This window comes from Columba livia, chromosome 7 (genome assembly GCF_036013475.1).
Source record: "Columba livia isolate bColLiv1 breed racing homer chromosome 7, bColLiv1.pat.W.v2, whole genome shotgun sequence".
Classification (NCBI taxonomy): Eukaryota; Metazoa; Chordata; class Aves; order Columbiformes; family Columbidae; genus Columba; species Columba livia.
This window is the reverse complement of record NC_088608.1, coordinates 11260879-11274285: the sequence shown is the minus strand read 5'-3', so window position 1 is coordinate 11274285 and position 13407 is coordinate 11260879. Positions and strand designations below refer to the sequence as shown.

At 37.8% G+C, this 13407-nt stretch overlaps 1 protein-coding gene across 10 annotated transcripts in view; it reads right to left on the bottom strand.

Moving 5' to 3' along the window:
• Positions 1-13407, bottom strand: part of MYLK (myosin light chain kinase) — a 208891-nt gene that overhangs the window by 142107 nt on the left and 53377 nt on the right. For all 10 annotated transcript variants that reach the window (XM_065070506.1, XM_065070505.1, XM_065070502.1 and 7 more), the window contains one exon: positions 4507-4664. In XM_065070506.1, coding sequence (XP_064926578.1) covers positions 4507-4664 — 158 coding nt within the window. The remainder of the gene's footprint in view (positions 1-4506; positions 4665-13407) is intronic.

The window sequence follows — 13407 nt, the reverse complement described above, 5'->3', positions numbered from 1 at the left end:
TACCATCTTAATTCACACATGGCAAGGTTCACAAACCCAAGCAAAAGCTTAACTGGAACCAATTCAGGCGAAGAGCAACACTTAAGCTGTGGTTATAGGTGGATGCAGAGTGGAGTCGGCTAACATTTAAATAACTGCTAGGTTTTACAATGGAACTTCCAGTTACAGTGGGAACTTTGAGCTGGATAAATGAAATTGTCTAAGATTTAGGAGTCAAATATCTAAATATGAAGGACTGAGTCTTCTCAAAAACAATGGAGTTTAGACTGAAGCCTGTCTTATGTCCCAAAGTCACTGAACCTGGAGTTTCCATATTGATCTACTATGGCATTTTGAACTTTTGCTGTAGAATAGTGCAGCTGAGCATGGGAGTGAGAGAGACAAACAAATTAAATTTTAAACTAGATATGTACTTGTAGGTCAGCATACTAACGTGCTCTATGTTGTGATTGAAGTATCCTGCACAGTTTTGCAAAATAAAATTTAGGAACACTCAAAATTTGAAAGACTTTGATAGGATATTGTGCTTGGATTATGAATTAATAAAATATTATCAACAGCATCAAAATACCACCTTGCCTAATAATTTACAGATGCTTATTCAGATGCTATGGCTGTAAATAATTTCCATGTCCTCTCATGTGACACTTGACACAGAAACCCCCACGATATTTGCTACAAAGAAATTAATCTCCCTCATTAGTATGTCACTGAGTATTGCAAAATCCGGTGATGTTCAGTTGAATTAGAAAGGAAAATATACAATGCCAATTTAATGTTGCAAAACAATGATAAATATTCCAGAGATTAATACAATGGAGAAACAAACAGCTTAAAACAAAGCCTGGTAACACTGGCCTGCTTTCCTTTTCCAATTGTATCTGACAGACAAGTTACAATGTCTTGGCACAAGGCAGGAGATTACTATTCTGACCTGTCCACCTCACACATGATGTGCAGTTGAAGAACAGCCCATCAGTCACTTCCTAACAAGCTGAGAACCTACAACACAATTTCAGAATTATCTGGGATGGTTTCCCTGAAAATCACCTCAGCAACTGACTGATGAACAGCAGACATTTGGGGAGCATCTAGGGAAGGTAACCTTGCCTTTGCCTTACTAAGAGGTTCCACCCCTCAGGCTGTGCTCCAGGCCAAAATCTTCCCCATACACTTCAAAGATGATGAGCTAACTTTTTATACTGAGGCCACATTGGACAACCGAGAACTGCAGTCAGATAAAGGTAAACTCACTGATATTTTAGTAAGAAAACCAGAGTGACAGTGGGAGGAACAGGAAAAAAAATATTGTTAATAGCAACTCCAGTTCCTTTTTACCTCAATTTCCTTACATTTGTGCTATTTCTCAATTTCTGCACTCTCCTCAATTGAATTGCCGTTTCACACAACTTATCTTACATGCTGCTGGAAAGAAAAGCAACAAGTTTGACTTTGGCGTCTTCTCTTCCTTGTAAATTAATGAGAATACAGGATCATCAAAATATCAGGTTTATATCCTGTCTTGGACTCTCAAAATGTTTGTTCTTTCTGATAAGAAATTCCACTGCGAAGGAGCTCTTTGAAGAAAATCTCCTGTCTAGCCATTTTTTAAATTTTTTGTTTTTCTTTAGCCTAAGTTTAGTTTAATATTTATACTGTGTGATGAAGCAAGAATATCAGCAACAACCCATCGTGACATCTGTAGCCTATTTCCCAGGACAGAAAAACCTAAATAAGTTCAGTAGCTACTTTTATTACTAATTCTTAATAAATTGTGTTTATTAAGATTGTCCTTCTGAACAGGCCCACTGTCCTTCTGAACCTCTGGAACATTCAAGTGACAGAAGAAACAGCCTTGTGCGAACCAGCTGAAGATGGAGCCGAATGATACAAGCCCCTCAGGCTGCAATCTTGTAGTTCTGCAGTGATTAGGTGACGGAATCCTTTCAAACTGTACCGTTGCATGCACCCTCACCCTGCTCATGTTACTAGACTAGGAGCACAAACAACATACTAATAAAAAGCAGAACCAAACACAATCTCCCCAACTGTGTTAAATTATAAACAACTGATCACACAGACTCATTTTAATAGTTGGTATTGTAATTTTAAAATTAATTTTTCTTGCATAAGATAATAAGAAGAACATGTTGTGCTCCATTACGTTATAATAATTGGATACAGAGAGTAGCTTGTTCTCCCTACTCCCCCTGCCCCCAATAACAGCCAGGGTGGATTCCAGGAAATTTGGAACCGATTCATAATGAGAAAGATTGACTGTTTCATGTCTCAGCTGTCATATATTTCTTCACACTTGTGTTACCTGAAAGGTAAAACAAAACTCCTTCAGGGCAGCAAGCTGCACTGAACAAAAACCAGTCAATGCTCCATGCATAGCAAGAGGCTGAAGTGTCAAAGACAGTGGCCGTAACTGTGTGATCTTGGTTTGCCAAACCATTAAGGCAGGCTACTCACCACAAAGTAATTGCAGATCTCACATGTATTTGAGTGGAGCTGTGCTCTTAATGTTTGACACTCTAAAAAGCACTTGGAGCGCTGAAGATTTATTTCAGCTATATGGCATGCATGCAACTAGTATATTATCATCCCCATTTTAAGGATGGAAAATTAAAGGTTTCAGTCATGCTCGTATACTGAATAGGCAGAACTGGAATTTAGATTTTCATCAAGTAGGTTCAAATGAGGACTTCAGTCAAAACTTTGTTCCTTCAAGGAACTTAAGCCTGTCAGTTTGATTAGTATTGAGTTTGTGTATTTTTTTTCCAAGGCGCGCACCACCCCCCCCCCTTTACCATTCCAGGCTTCAAAGCAAATTTTAAAAAAAAGATAGTTATCCTTGAAAAATAACACTTTAAAACCAGATCTGAAAAGAATGCAAAGCGCTGATAACACTCCAGCAATTTTACAATTGCTTCCACGTGACTAATAAGAAAAAGTTTGAAGAGAGAACTGAAAATTGGAAATATCCTGATCGAGCTTTTAATTAGGAAACACGGAATCACAAAACCAAATCTTAGCAACATCACACGCTTCAACTTTGATTTCACTGTACTGCTATTGCCAGTTGCAGTGTTGTCTGGAAGAACCAGTCAGAGTTAGAATAGTATTGTATATAAGTGTCACATCCATAAAGTAGCAACATGTTGCCATTTTTCCACTGTCTACAACAAAGGAAGGTGAAATAATGAGGGAAAAGAAAAAAGAAAGAGATAAAACCAGTAAGAAACGGAATGCTCAGTGGGACTGGCCAACGTCAGGCACACGGATAGTTTCTGGCTGCTGCCTTAAAATCACAATAAAATTAAGCTAACAAAAAAAAATAAACCAGAACTTTTCTAAAGGTTTGATAATAAACCTGTTATTTGGTTTAAACACTTTCATTGAAATTGTCTGCTTCCTCTGAAAATTGCCAAAAAGTCAAATCCAAGAGCTACTTCTGAGTTGAGTTTTGGTTTTCCACTTAAAAAGTCATATACTCCAAAAATTGTTTTTCTACCCAGTTCCTGTTGAAAGATCCCAGTTTCTGGCCTGCTCTTGCAAAAACAAATAAATATCAGATGCCCTCTATTGGCCTTCTGTTTAAGTTAGAGTTTCAGAAGTTAGGAATTTCCCAAATTCCTTCTAGCCCTTGCTTTTGTTACAGTAAAGTTGCAGTTTCCTGCTTCTGTCAGACAAGTCCCAGCACTTCAAAGATTTACAGTGTGGTCAGTGTGATGATACAGCTGTCAGCATGCAATCAGAGCGTGATACAAGCAGAAGGAAGCTGAGAAGAAAAATTCCAGGAAAAAGACTGGGGTTAAGGAAGGAGAAAGGAAAATAGCTGAAACAAGGAAGAGATCATAACAGGACTGAAGCATGAAAGAAATATGGATGCCAGTAAGGACAATTCGATGTCCCAGGCATGAGAGGAAGGGGGGAACCTGAGATACATACACCACTATGCATCCTTTTAAACCCTTTGGGTTAACAAAATACCTTGAATCAACCCATCTTTCCTCTGAAAACGTTCTTTTTGCTTTCAGATCAGGGAGAAGTATGGGAGGTGGTACAGATACAAAACCATCACAACTCTCTTTACAGAATCCTAGCTTGACTACTAGGAAAGAGATGCTGAAGCACAGATTTGGGTTACTTATAAAGCTTCACAAATGGGCAGATTTGGGATACAAGGAAATAAATATGCAATAGGAGAATACGTACTCTCTGATCAAAGACAGCTCTTGAGGTAGTTACCCACTGATATTAAGCTCATTGCCTGGCATGCTCAACTAGGTTATACTTTGTATATCCTCAGGTTTTTGCAACACTCTCCTCAGAGAAAGACCTGTAGTGTTCCTGCATCCTCAGGAGGGCAAACCCTGGTATATTCTTCTTGAGTAAAGGTCCCATATTGCAGAGGTAATTTCAATGTCTTTGCAGCCTACTAGACAGCTTCAGAAAAGGGCAAAACCAAATGAAAAGCCCTTAATCATCTCCGTTTCTTACCTTTCCCTCAAACCTTGCGGTGGTTCCCAGCTGCACGCGGATGTTCCGAGGAGGAAGAGTAAATGCTGGTGCTTCGGCAGGGACAGGGGGGCTGAGTGTCAGGGAGGTTTTGGAGACTCGAGTAGATGTCACCAGTTTCACATCCCCCATGATGTGGACTGTAAAAGAGAAACAAGTGGTAAAGCAAAAGTTACAATGATTAGTTACTCACGTTTCAGTGCAGCTTAGAATCAGATCAGGAGCACATTTTTCTATGTGTCTGCTATATTGATACACATAGTAAGAGTATTCAGCCTAAGGTAAAACATGCTATTTCCTTGGTGGGGAACCGAGACCCAGGAAGGTTGCCTGGTGAGCCTACCGTTGCGGTCAGGGTCACAGCCTTGAGCTGAACTCAGTTTGAACTCTCAAGTCCCAGGCCAGAGCCTTAACCAAAAAGTCACCCTTTACAACTGTATTAAATTGTAATAACTTATTTCAGGAGGATATTTTCACAATGTGACTTTGATTTTCCTGGCCTGGAATACACCAAAATCAATAAGTCTCAAAAGTAGAGCCAATGTTAAACAAGTGGTTATGAAATAAAGAGACCTCTGTTTGCACTGGATTTAAGTTGCAAGAGGGAATGTGGAAAATCTGATTTTTCATACCATGCTTTTAAGATCTTAAGAAATATCTGGATATCTCCCTCCAAAGCACTGCTAGTACAAAACAAATACTTTTGCAGAAATTCCAAACCTCTACTGCAAATCTTTCTACAGTACATAGACTAGTAAATCAGCATGGAAATTTCAAATTGAACAAGAGAAAAATAAATTCAACTAGGGTCCCACTATTTCTGACTATATGAAGGATTTCCTTAACCATGATGCAGAGGATTACAACTGAGAGATTCTGCTTTAATTTACACTGTAATTAATCTTGCAGTGAATTTTTGTATTGACATCCAGTCACCTGAGAGCACAGCTCAGTCTTTCCAGTATAACAACCTCTTTAAAACACAAACAGGAAAAAAACCCACAAAACCAAATTATCTTTGGACATTAACTTATCAAAAAACCATATGGAAACATAATTTAAATAAAAAAGAAACTGATTGTATTCCAGAGACAAGGGATTAAAATCAAAGACTTGCTTCTTTTCTAACAAATGTACTTAGCGCCATAAACAGACAAAAAGTCTCTCACAGCTGTAGCCACTGCAATGAAAAACCATTTGCCCCCCAAAATGAGACAATTATCCTTTTAATTAAACTATTCTTTCATCAAGGAGAAGACTGTAAGCTTAGTTCTCCACTTAGCTAAACCCAAAGTTTATCCAGCAGCTTTTCAATAAGTTACAAAGCTGTAAACTAATGCATACTGAGTCCATGTTTGCCAGCACATTTTTAAAACTTACATTTTTTTACAGATTAAGAACAAATATTTTTCAAATCTCAAATTTCCATGAATATCAATAACAATCTTTAGTCACTTTTAGTATTTGACATTGATAATTTTGTATCTGCTTACCTATTCTAAATCGGCCTAAATGCCATCTGAAGGTTTATTTCTAATCTTTTTTTCCTTTGTCCTCTTTCTCAAAGTGCTTCCTTGAATTTCTTTTCCACAGATGATTTTCACTTTTCAACACGCTCAACTAACAACTCAATCTTCAGTTTTTCTTCCAACATGTTATTTTCCTCTGCTAAGCTACACCTTTCCATAGCAAATAAATGCCAAAATCTGCAATGTCTCTCTAGCTGTGAAACTCTTAGCTAACGAATCAGTCTGCCAACACAAGCCTGCAGTAAAATTTTTAGTAGTGACAGTAGTGACAATAACATGACAGGTATAATACAGATGCTATGAAAATGTTCTCCAATCTGAAGACACAGTGATGTAATAAACCTATCCTTCCACGCACATCTGTGCCAACTTTGCAGAGTTTACAAAGCCAAAACATCATCAAAAAAACCACATAACCCCCTAAATTTTGTTTTAAAAATAATATTGTAAGAGTTGCAAAATCAAAAACAAAACAAAAAAGCCCAACAACCAACATACAGAAACTAACTAAAACTGGATATTCATCCATGCAAAAGGAACTCCCTTTTGGTCAACGCCATTTCAATGGCTGACACAAGCAAGAAAGAAAACTGTACGCACTGCGGACACACCAGTATCCATCCTTAGGTACCACACACTGCTGATGCCAGGCAACTTTAAGGAACTTGTTGGGCACCACACCTGCTCACACATAGAAACCTCCACACTGGCTATACTGTAAGACCAAGTTCACCAAGTACCTGAAACAGAGGCACCGGCACATGCCTGGAAAATAGACCGTATCCAACACACCCTCATCCTCCAGGCATCACTGGGCTCAGGGGTGTCCACACTGCATTCGGTGAGAAGTCCTGTGGCTGGGAAACATCCCCTGGAGAAAAGACTGAGCTAGAGCCCAGCATCCTATTTCCACTGATTTCTCTGCCTATTTGATCAAACTCTACACAAAATGAAACAGAAGGGGAAAAAAAAAAAAACAAAGGGTAGGGGAATGAAGTAGAAATTTTTTAAAATCCTGAAAACTGAGAAACTAAGACGGCTGCTCTTACTGGCCAGGTTGTATTTCAATTGCATGTTGGCAAGATGTCAAAAACTGTCAACAAACTGATGTCTAATAGAGCGAGAATGTAAAGTATAAAATAAAGTAACAGCATACATCTTGCATGGATTTATGTTTTCCTAAATAAAGTGTCTGAACAGGACTGACTTTACAAATTATTATTAACTCAAGTCAGCACATGCAGTTTTCTAGCAACATAAGCCTCTAATCATCCACGCTTAGCAGTTTGAATTTAATTAGCTATGTATGCTGAAGATGCTTTTAGTAAATAATCGGTAAGTTGTTTGGTTTTGTTTTTTAGCTTAGAGGATGTTTAACAATTACGTTTCCAAACAAATAAATAATTCCATGTTGTGCAGTCTGGTGTTACTATGGAACTATTATGTCCAAACACATTAAAGAAATTATGTTCCAGGAAAAAAAAAACAACTTGTTCAAACTTCAAATTTGATAGACAGGAAGAAAACAGACACTTATAAGTTATGGAATGTATCTGATGCTCTTTTTTCTTTTCCATTTAAGAAACTTTCTAGAATGAGTCTATCACTAAATTTTATTTTATTTTTTTTTTAGTTATTTTGAGCTTGCTGTTAAATGAGATTTCAAGGATGCTACATGAAGTCACAGCTTTTCACATGCTGTGCACACCTAGACTATGGTCTTTAAACAAAACCAACTGTAACTGAAGTTGCAATACAAACATTGCAGCATTAAACATAAAAGAAAACCACCATGCAAATGTTGGCTTGTAGGGCAGTGATGTGGTCAGACAGCATTTCTAATCTGGATTTTTTTTATTCTTAATCCTTTCTTAAAAGCACATAAATCCTTACAAATTATCACAGTGTGCCCTCTAATCTTTCTAATACTGAAGCAGACTAATGTGTTTCAAGCATTTTCTACTGGGACCAAATCTCTTTCCCTCAATACACAAAGTGTCTGCCCAAAAGGCAGACACTAAGAAATCCACCTCATAGTTTTTTCTCCTCTACTTATTTTATAAGTAAATACTTACCCTCAACTTCCTACATAACCATTTAATTATACTAATTTCCTTTTACCAAAGGAGGCAGAATAAAAATGAGTTGCAGAGGGGCGTGTGTGTGCGTATGAGAGAGCAAGTTTGTGCAACTGTAGGGAACCAGAGCTGCCAGGTGAAAAACCTCTATTTGACTCACTCATAGTGCAACTCTGCACCTAAGCAGCACATTTTCACTTGGTCCAGCTATTCTGTTATTTTAGACAGACTGCCCTCAATAACCTTTGAACCACCTCTGAAATCTGGATGGAACCTTTTTAGCTCTTTAAAAACAGGAGCAAAAGGATGGAGAGCCCAGGGGCTGGAGCATTTGTCTGTTTTTTTAGAGTCCTGGTTGAATTCCCTGCTCCATAATGGGTGGCCTGTGTGACCTCAGGCAAATCACTAAGCCTCTCTTTTGCTGTGGCTCCCCATTTGTAAAGTGGGGATTATTGTACTTCCTTACCACAAAGAAATGCTGCAAGGATAACTGTATTAGAGGGTGGGAGTCAGGCTACACTAATAGAACCACATATAATAAAAATAGCATAACTAGCAAAAGGCACAAAATTACAATAAACTTATAGGAAGCTGGATCTCATTATAGCTTTCTTTTTTTTTAATAAATCTATCAGGGAGGTGTCTTCAAAAAGACACACATTCTAAAATACCAGGTAAAATTTATCCCCTTACACAGACCTCTGAATTCAACAGGGTTTTACTAAGGACTAAATGTTATCCATTATGCTTCAAAACCTCAAGTATTTAAAATAGTTTCTTTCATTTCTAAGTGTGCTCGATAGCTTCCCCTTTTCACATACCTTATTTCCTTTCCTACAACTTCTTTCTTTACCACAAGGCCTAACATGTGGTCACCATACTTCTATACAAATCTGTAACCAAATGCATTCTCCACAAAGCTACAGAAATGATGTTTAGCAGCCGTATGACTTGCAACTGTGTTTTCAGTCTTGCCCTACAAGACCACATAAGGAAGTATCCTGCCTCTGTCAGCTACCAGTGCCCAAGAAACAATGTATAGGGAGATCAATAAACCAGGGAGGATCAGCAAAGGTGATGAAGTCATGTGTAGATTTAGCAGATAGGAAAAGGTTGGGTTGGAAGCTGGAACAGGACTGAGGGACTTGTAACCCCCCCCAATGGCAGCTGCACTCTGCTGGGCATCTTCTCCTTCAGAGCTGTGATTATAAGAGGCCTCTAGAAAAGGAACAACAACAAGATGATGCTGCTGGAAGTAGGAATAATTTGAACTGGCCATGTTATATGAGAGAAACAGATCTTTCATTTTTCTAAGGGAACAATAGGATACTGTCCACATACTGTCAGATCTTACTGTGCCTGTGCTCTATTTGTAGGTTTTGCTGAGTGTTGTGGTCAAGCAGAGCCTCAGAATGTGTCACAATAGGAGCAAGTGAGATTTTTGTGTCAGACCTGACTCAACTAGGATTTCTTCCTCTGTTGTTTCATCCACAAAGGATCCTCATCATCTTTCTTTACTTTACATACTTAGATTCTAGAAAAGCCCTTTCGTCATAAAAATTTTCAAGGCATTTTCAACCCAGACCCCTAAATGTCCTGTCCTTTTCCCAGTAAAATTTGCTAGCAGGTATTAGACAAGGCAGTAGGAACGGGATCAGATGCCAAATCTTCACGCACAACTCCAAAAAGTTTGCAAGCTTCAGTTTTGGCAACACCATGCGTGTAAAATCCCTGGGCATGTTCCCACAATATGCATTTACATAACTGTCCCACACAACTGGGAATTATAGATCAACTTGCAATTTGTGCTAAAGCTTAGGCTTACTAACTTGACAGCAAAAAAATTCCAAATAAAATTACAATGCTATTTGGGACTGTGATGTTAAAGATTTTCTCAGAAGTAAGCAAGTTCTTCAAATGTCATAATTTTAGTGCCTTGGATTTCACACTCAGCAAGCCAGCCATGAGGCTTTGCATTAGCAAGAATCTTGTTCGTACACAGAAAAAGGAAAGTACAGGTTCAAGCTGTTCCAGGTGCTCAATTTAACAAAACACTATTGCAAGCCCTATGTTTTATTCCGGCACAGTAACATTCTCCGGATTGTTTCAAAAGACTGAAATCATGTCAAGCTCCAAAGGAGATGTACACATGTGAGACTGTGATATAGAACTTGAGCTATGAAGTACAGTACGAGCTTTCTGAAATGAAGCTATGTTGTTTTTATGTAGCCCTGCGCAATATCTTCTGTGAGTTTGGGCTGCACTGTCTGAGATTAGAGGAGAATGAAAGCATTTTGTGGCAGGTTTCTTTTAGTCTACTGTATGTCTTGGGTATATTTGCAAAAAAATAATAACAGCTTTTCCTACATACTCTTTCAGGGCTTCTGTGATGCTTAGTTCATTAGATTTTGTTGAATAAGCAAATCACAACAATGGCAACTGTAAAGTGCCTGTAGGCAAAAGTAACTCACCCAGTGTGACTGAGAACAAACTCCATAATTAATATTCAGCTGACAAGTCTCTACAAGAGACAAAAAGATATTGCCATACAGCTTGTGTGACAGAGAACTGAGCTATTTTTAGCAGATCAGAGGGAGGAGTAAGAAGAGAATTTATCTAATAAATACATTTGGTGCTTTTATTATATTTGCATAACTAATGAAGTATAGGCTTTAACCTGAAATGGTCTCTGTGGTACAATCACATAGCTAGGTGAGGAAGTTAATCCTGATTTTATATAAAAGAATAACTCAAGATGATACTAAGTGACCTACAATTATTTAAAGATAGGTTTATTAGAGCTCAAGAAGGATGGCAGTCAAAAACCTTTTTTGTATATAAATCATCTAAGGAAAAGTAATTGCTACTTGTTCTTTTAAATGAGAAAGAAAACCCTGTGCTCCCTAGCCCACTGTGCTGCCCAGCAAACAAATCACTAGCAAGGATGTGACTTGCTTGTGGATAGAGACAGTTGTAAGGATTCTCGAATTTTCCTCAACTTAACATGGCAGTTTAGGGTACTCAAAGATACCAGGTCCACTGGATTTGCACCAATATCTAACTTCACCTACTGTCAGTAGTCATGTTGCTGCAACAGAGCACATTTAACATGAGCCCAAATATGTGCTCTTCCACAACTGCATCTTAATGGTTTATTGATATATATATAAAAGTAGCTGCAAAGGGTGTGCCAGTTACAAGAAAGAATGTAGAAAAACATATGAAAGAGAAAATTAATGTATACCTTTGATAACATATACTCATCTTGATTATAAACAGACATGCTACATTATTAAATTATTCCATAACTACTGAGCATTAAACTTCAAGAAAAAACATGCCCATTACAAAGCAGCTGAACATGTGTCTTAAAAGAATGCAATGACATTTTAAGACTCAAAACATTGCATGTTTAATTTGAAACATCAGATTAAGAAGCAATAAATCAGGGAAGACCACAAGAAACATCTTTGGATCTGTTATCTTGGAAGAAATATGAGTAACTAAATCTGACATGCATTAGGTAGGTTCAGTACAGTATCCATACCTAAGAATTATTTTGTAGCAGAAAATTGAAGCCAGAGGTAAATCCAGATGGCAAATAGAATGCAAGCTGGGCTTGCTCTTGCCAACTCCAAAGTGGCACATTGGGAAGAGTAATTTAATCTGACTTCAAAACCTGCTACGACTCTAGCTTATAAGCAACATAAAAAAAAAAAAAAATTAAAAAGAAAAAGAAAAACTAAAAAAGAAAAAAAAAAAGAAAAGGGCAAGACCAAGACCTACAGAAAGGATTTCAGTGTGCTAAGCAGCAGTACACTGCTTTTCCTTTGAAGAGTCATTTCTAGTACTGAATATGTGTCAAAATCCAAACACTTCAGTCTTGAAAAGGCTTGCAATCAAAAAACTCAATCTGAATTTCATCATTGCCAACTGGTCCCATAAAAGAACAACTTCTAATAATACCTTTTATAGTCCTTGAAGGAGGATTTTCAAGATAAGCAGAGCACACATCTGTCATAATATCTGAAGGAAGAGAGATCTCACCAGTCCTCATCTCACCAATAAACCTTTGTACTTAAGTTACACCTTACATCTTATGCTTTACAAGTACAGAAAACAACTGGTAAAAGTTGCTGTTCATGATAGAAACATGCACCTGTCAGAGATTATTCAAAATTCACAGTGACTTCTAGGTGTGGATGTGACCTTGACCACTGAACAGCAGGACTTGAACTTCTAACCTATATTTCAGGAAGCAAAACAATTTTCCCTGTGCTGTGCTGCCTTTCAGGATATACACTGATACAAGTAGCAGAGAAACCTATAGAAAGATATTTGTTTCAGGTCACCCTCACACAACAGATGAGAAGTTCCAACCTGTTTCCTCTCTAACTTGCATCCATGTGGCATCAGTGACCGAACAACACAGAATACCTGAGGATCACCTGGCAATCCCATCTGACTGTATAATTAAAAGGACTTGTGTGAAACATTTGGAAGAGAGACTCTTAAACTCATCTTGAAATGTAACTTGCCATTCTAGAGTAACTTTCAGTGCTAGTGGTGACCATGTGGAGGTGAAGTTCTTCAGTATAAGCTGATAATAGCATGAAGTTTCAAGTCCACAAGCACAAATTCACAGCTACAGCTCTGGCTTCAGACCTTATTAACATCCACAAGCCAAATGAAACTGCTTTGCTAACAGCAGTACTTGGCACTTCCACAATACCTTCCATCCAAGCCCCTTGAAAGTCATTTATACATGTTAACTCTCCCAGTATTAAGGAAGAAGAATTATTCGGTGCTTCAATGATTTAGCATAAGACTATAGAGCTGGGAGACAACAAAATAAAACTGAAATCAAGGAAGATCCAAGGACTGAATAAAAAGTGAACCTTTTAAAAAGAAAGAAAAATCTTATTTCCTATTTATTTTGTAAGGTAATTGCGTTCACCCAAGCGCAGGCTTCAGCAAGGCTTCTAGCAGAGCTAACAATTTTAATTCTGAAGCTAGTTATCATGGGGCAAGTTTTGAAAGGTCTGCCTACAATTTGATTCAAATTAAAAGTCTTATAGAAAATATCATATTTTCCCAATATCTTAGCAGTAGAACATTTTCTCAAAATCAGCAAGTTCAAGTGAAGTTGTCTGTTGTTTGTTTTTATTTATTTATATTTTTTTTTTTAGGTTCCACATTTCAGAGAGTAACCACAACATTAATTTTACTTGATATTGATGCTGCAGGTGGCCAATTGCTATTGCCCATTCCCAAGC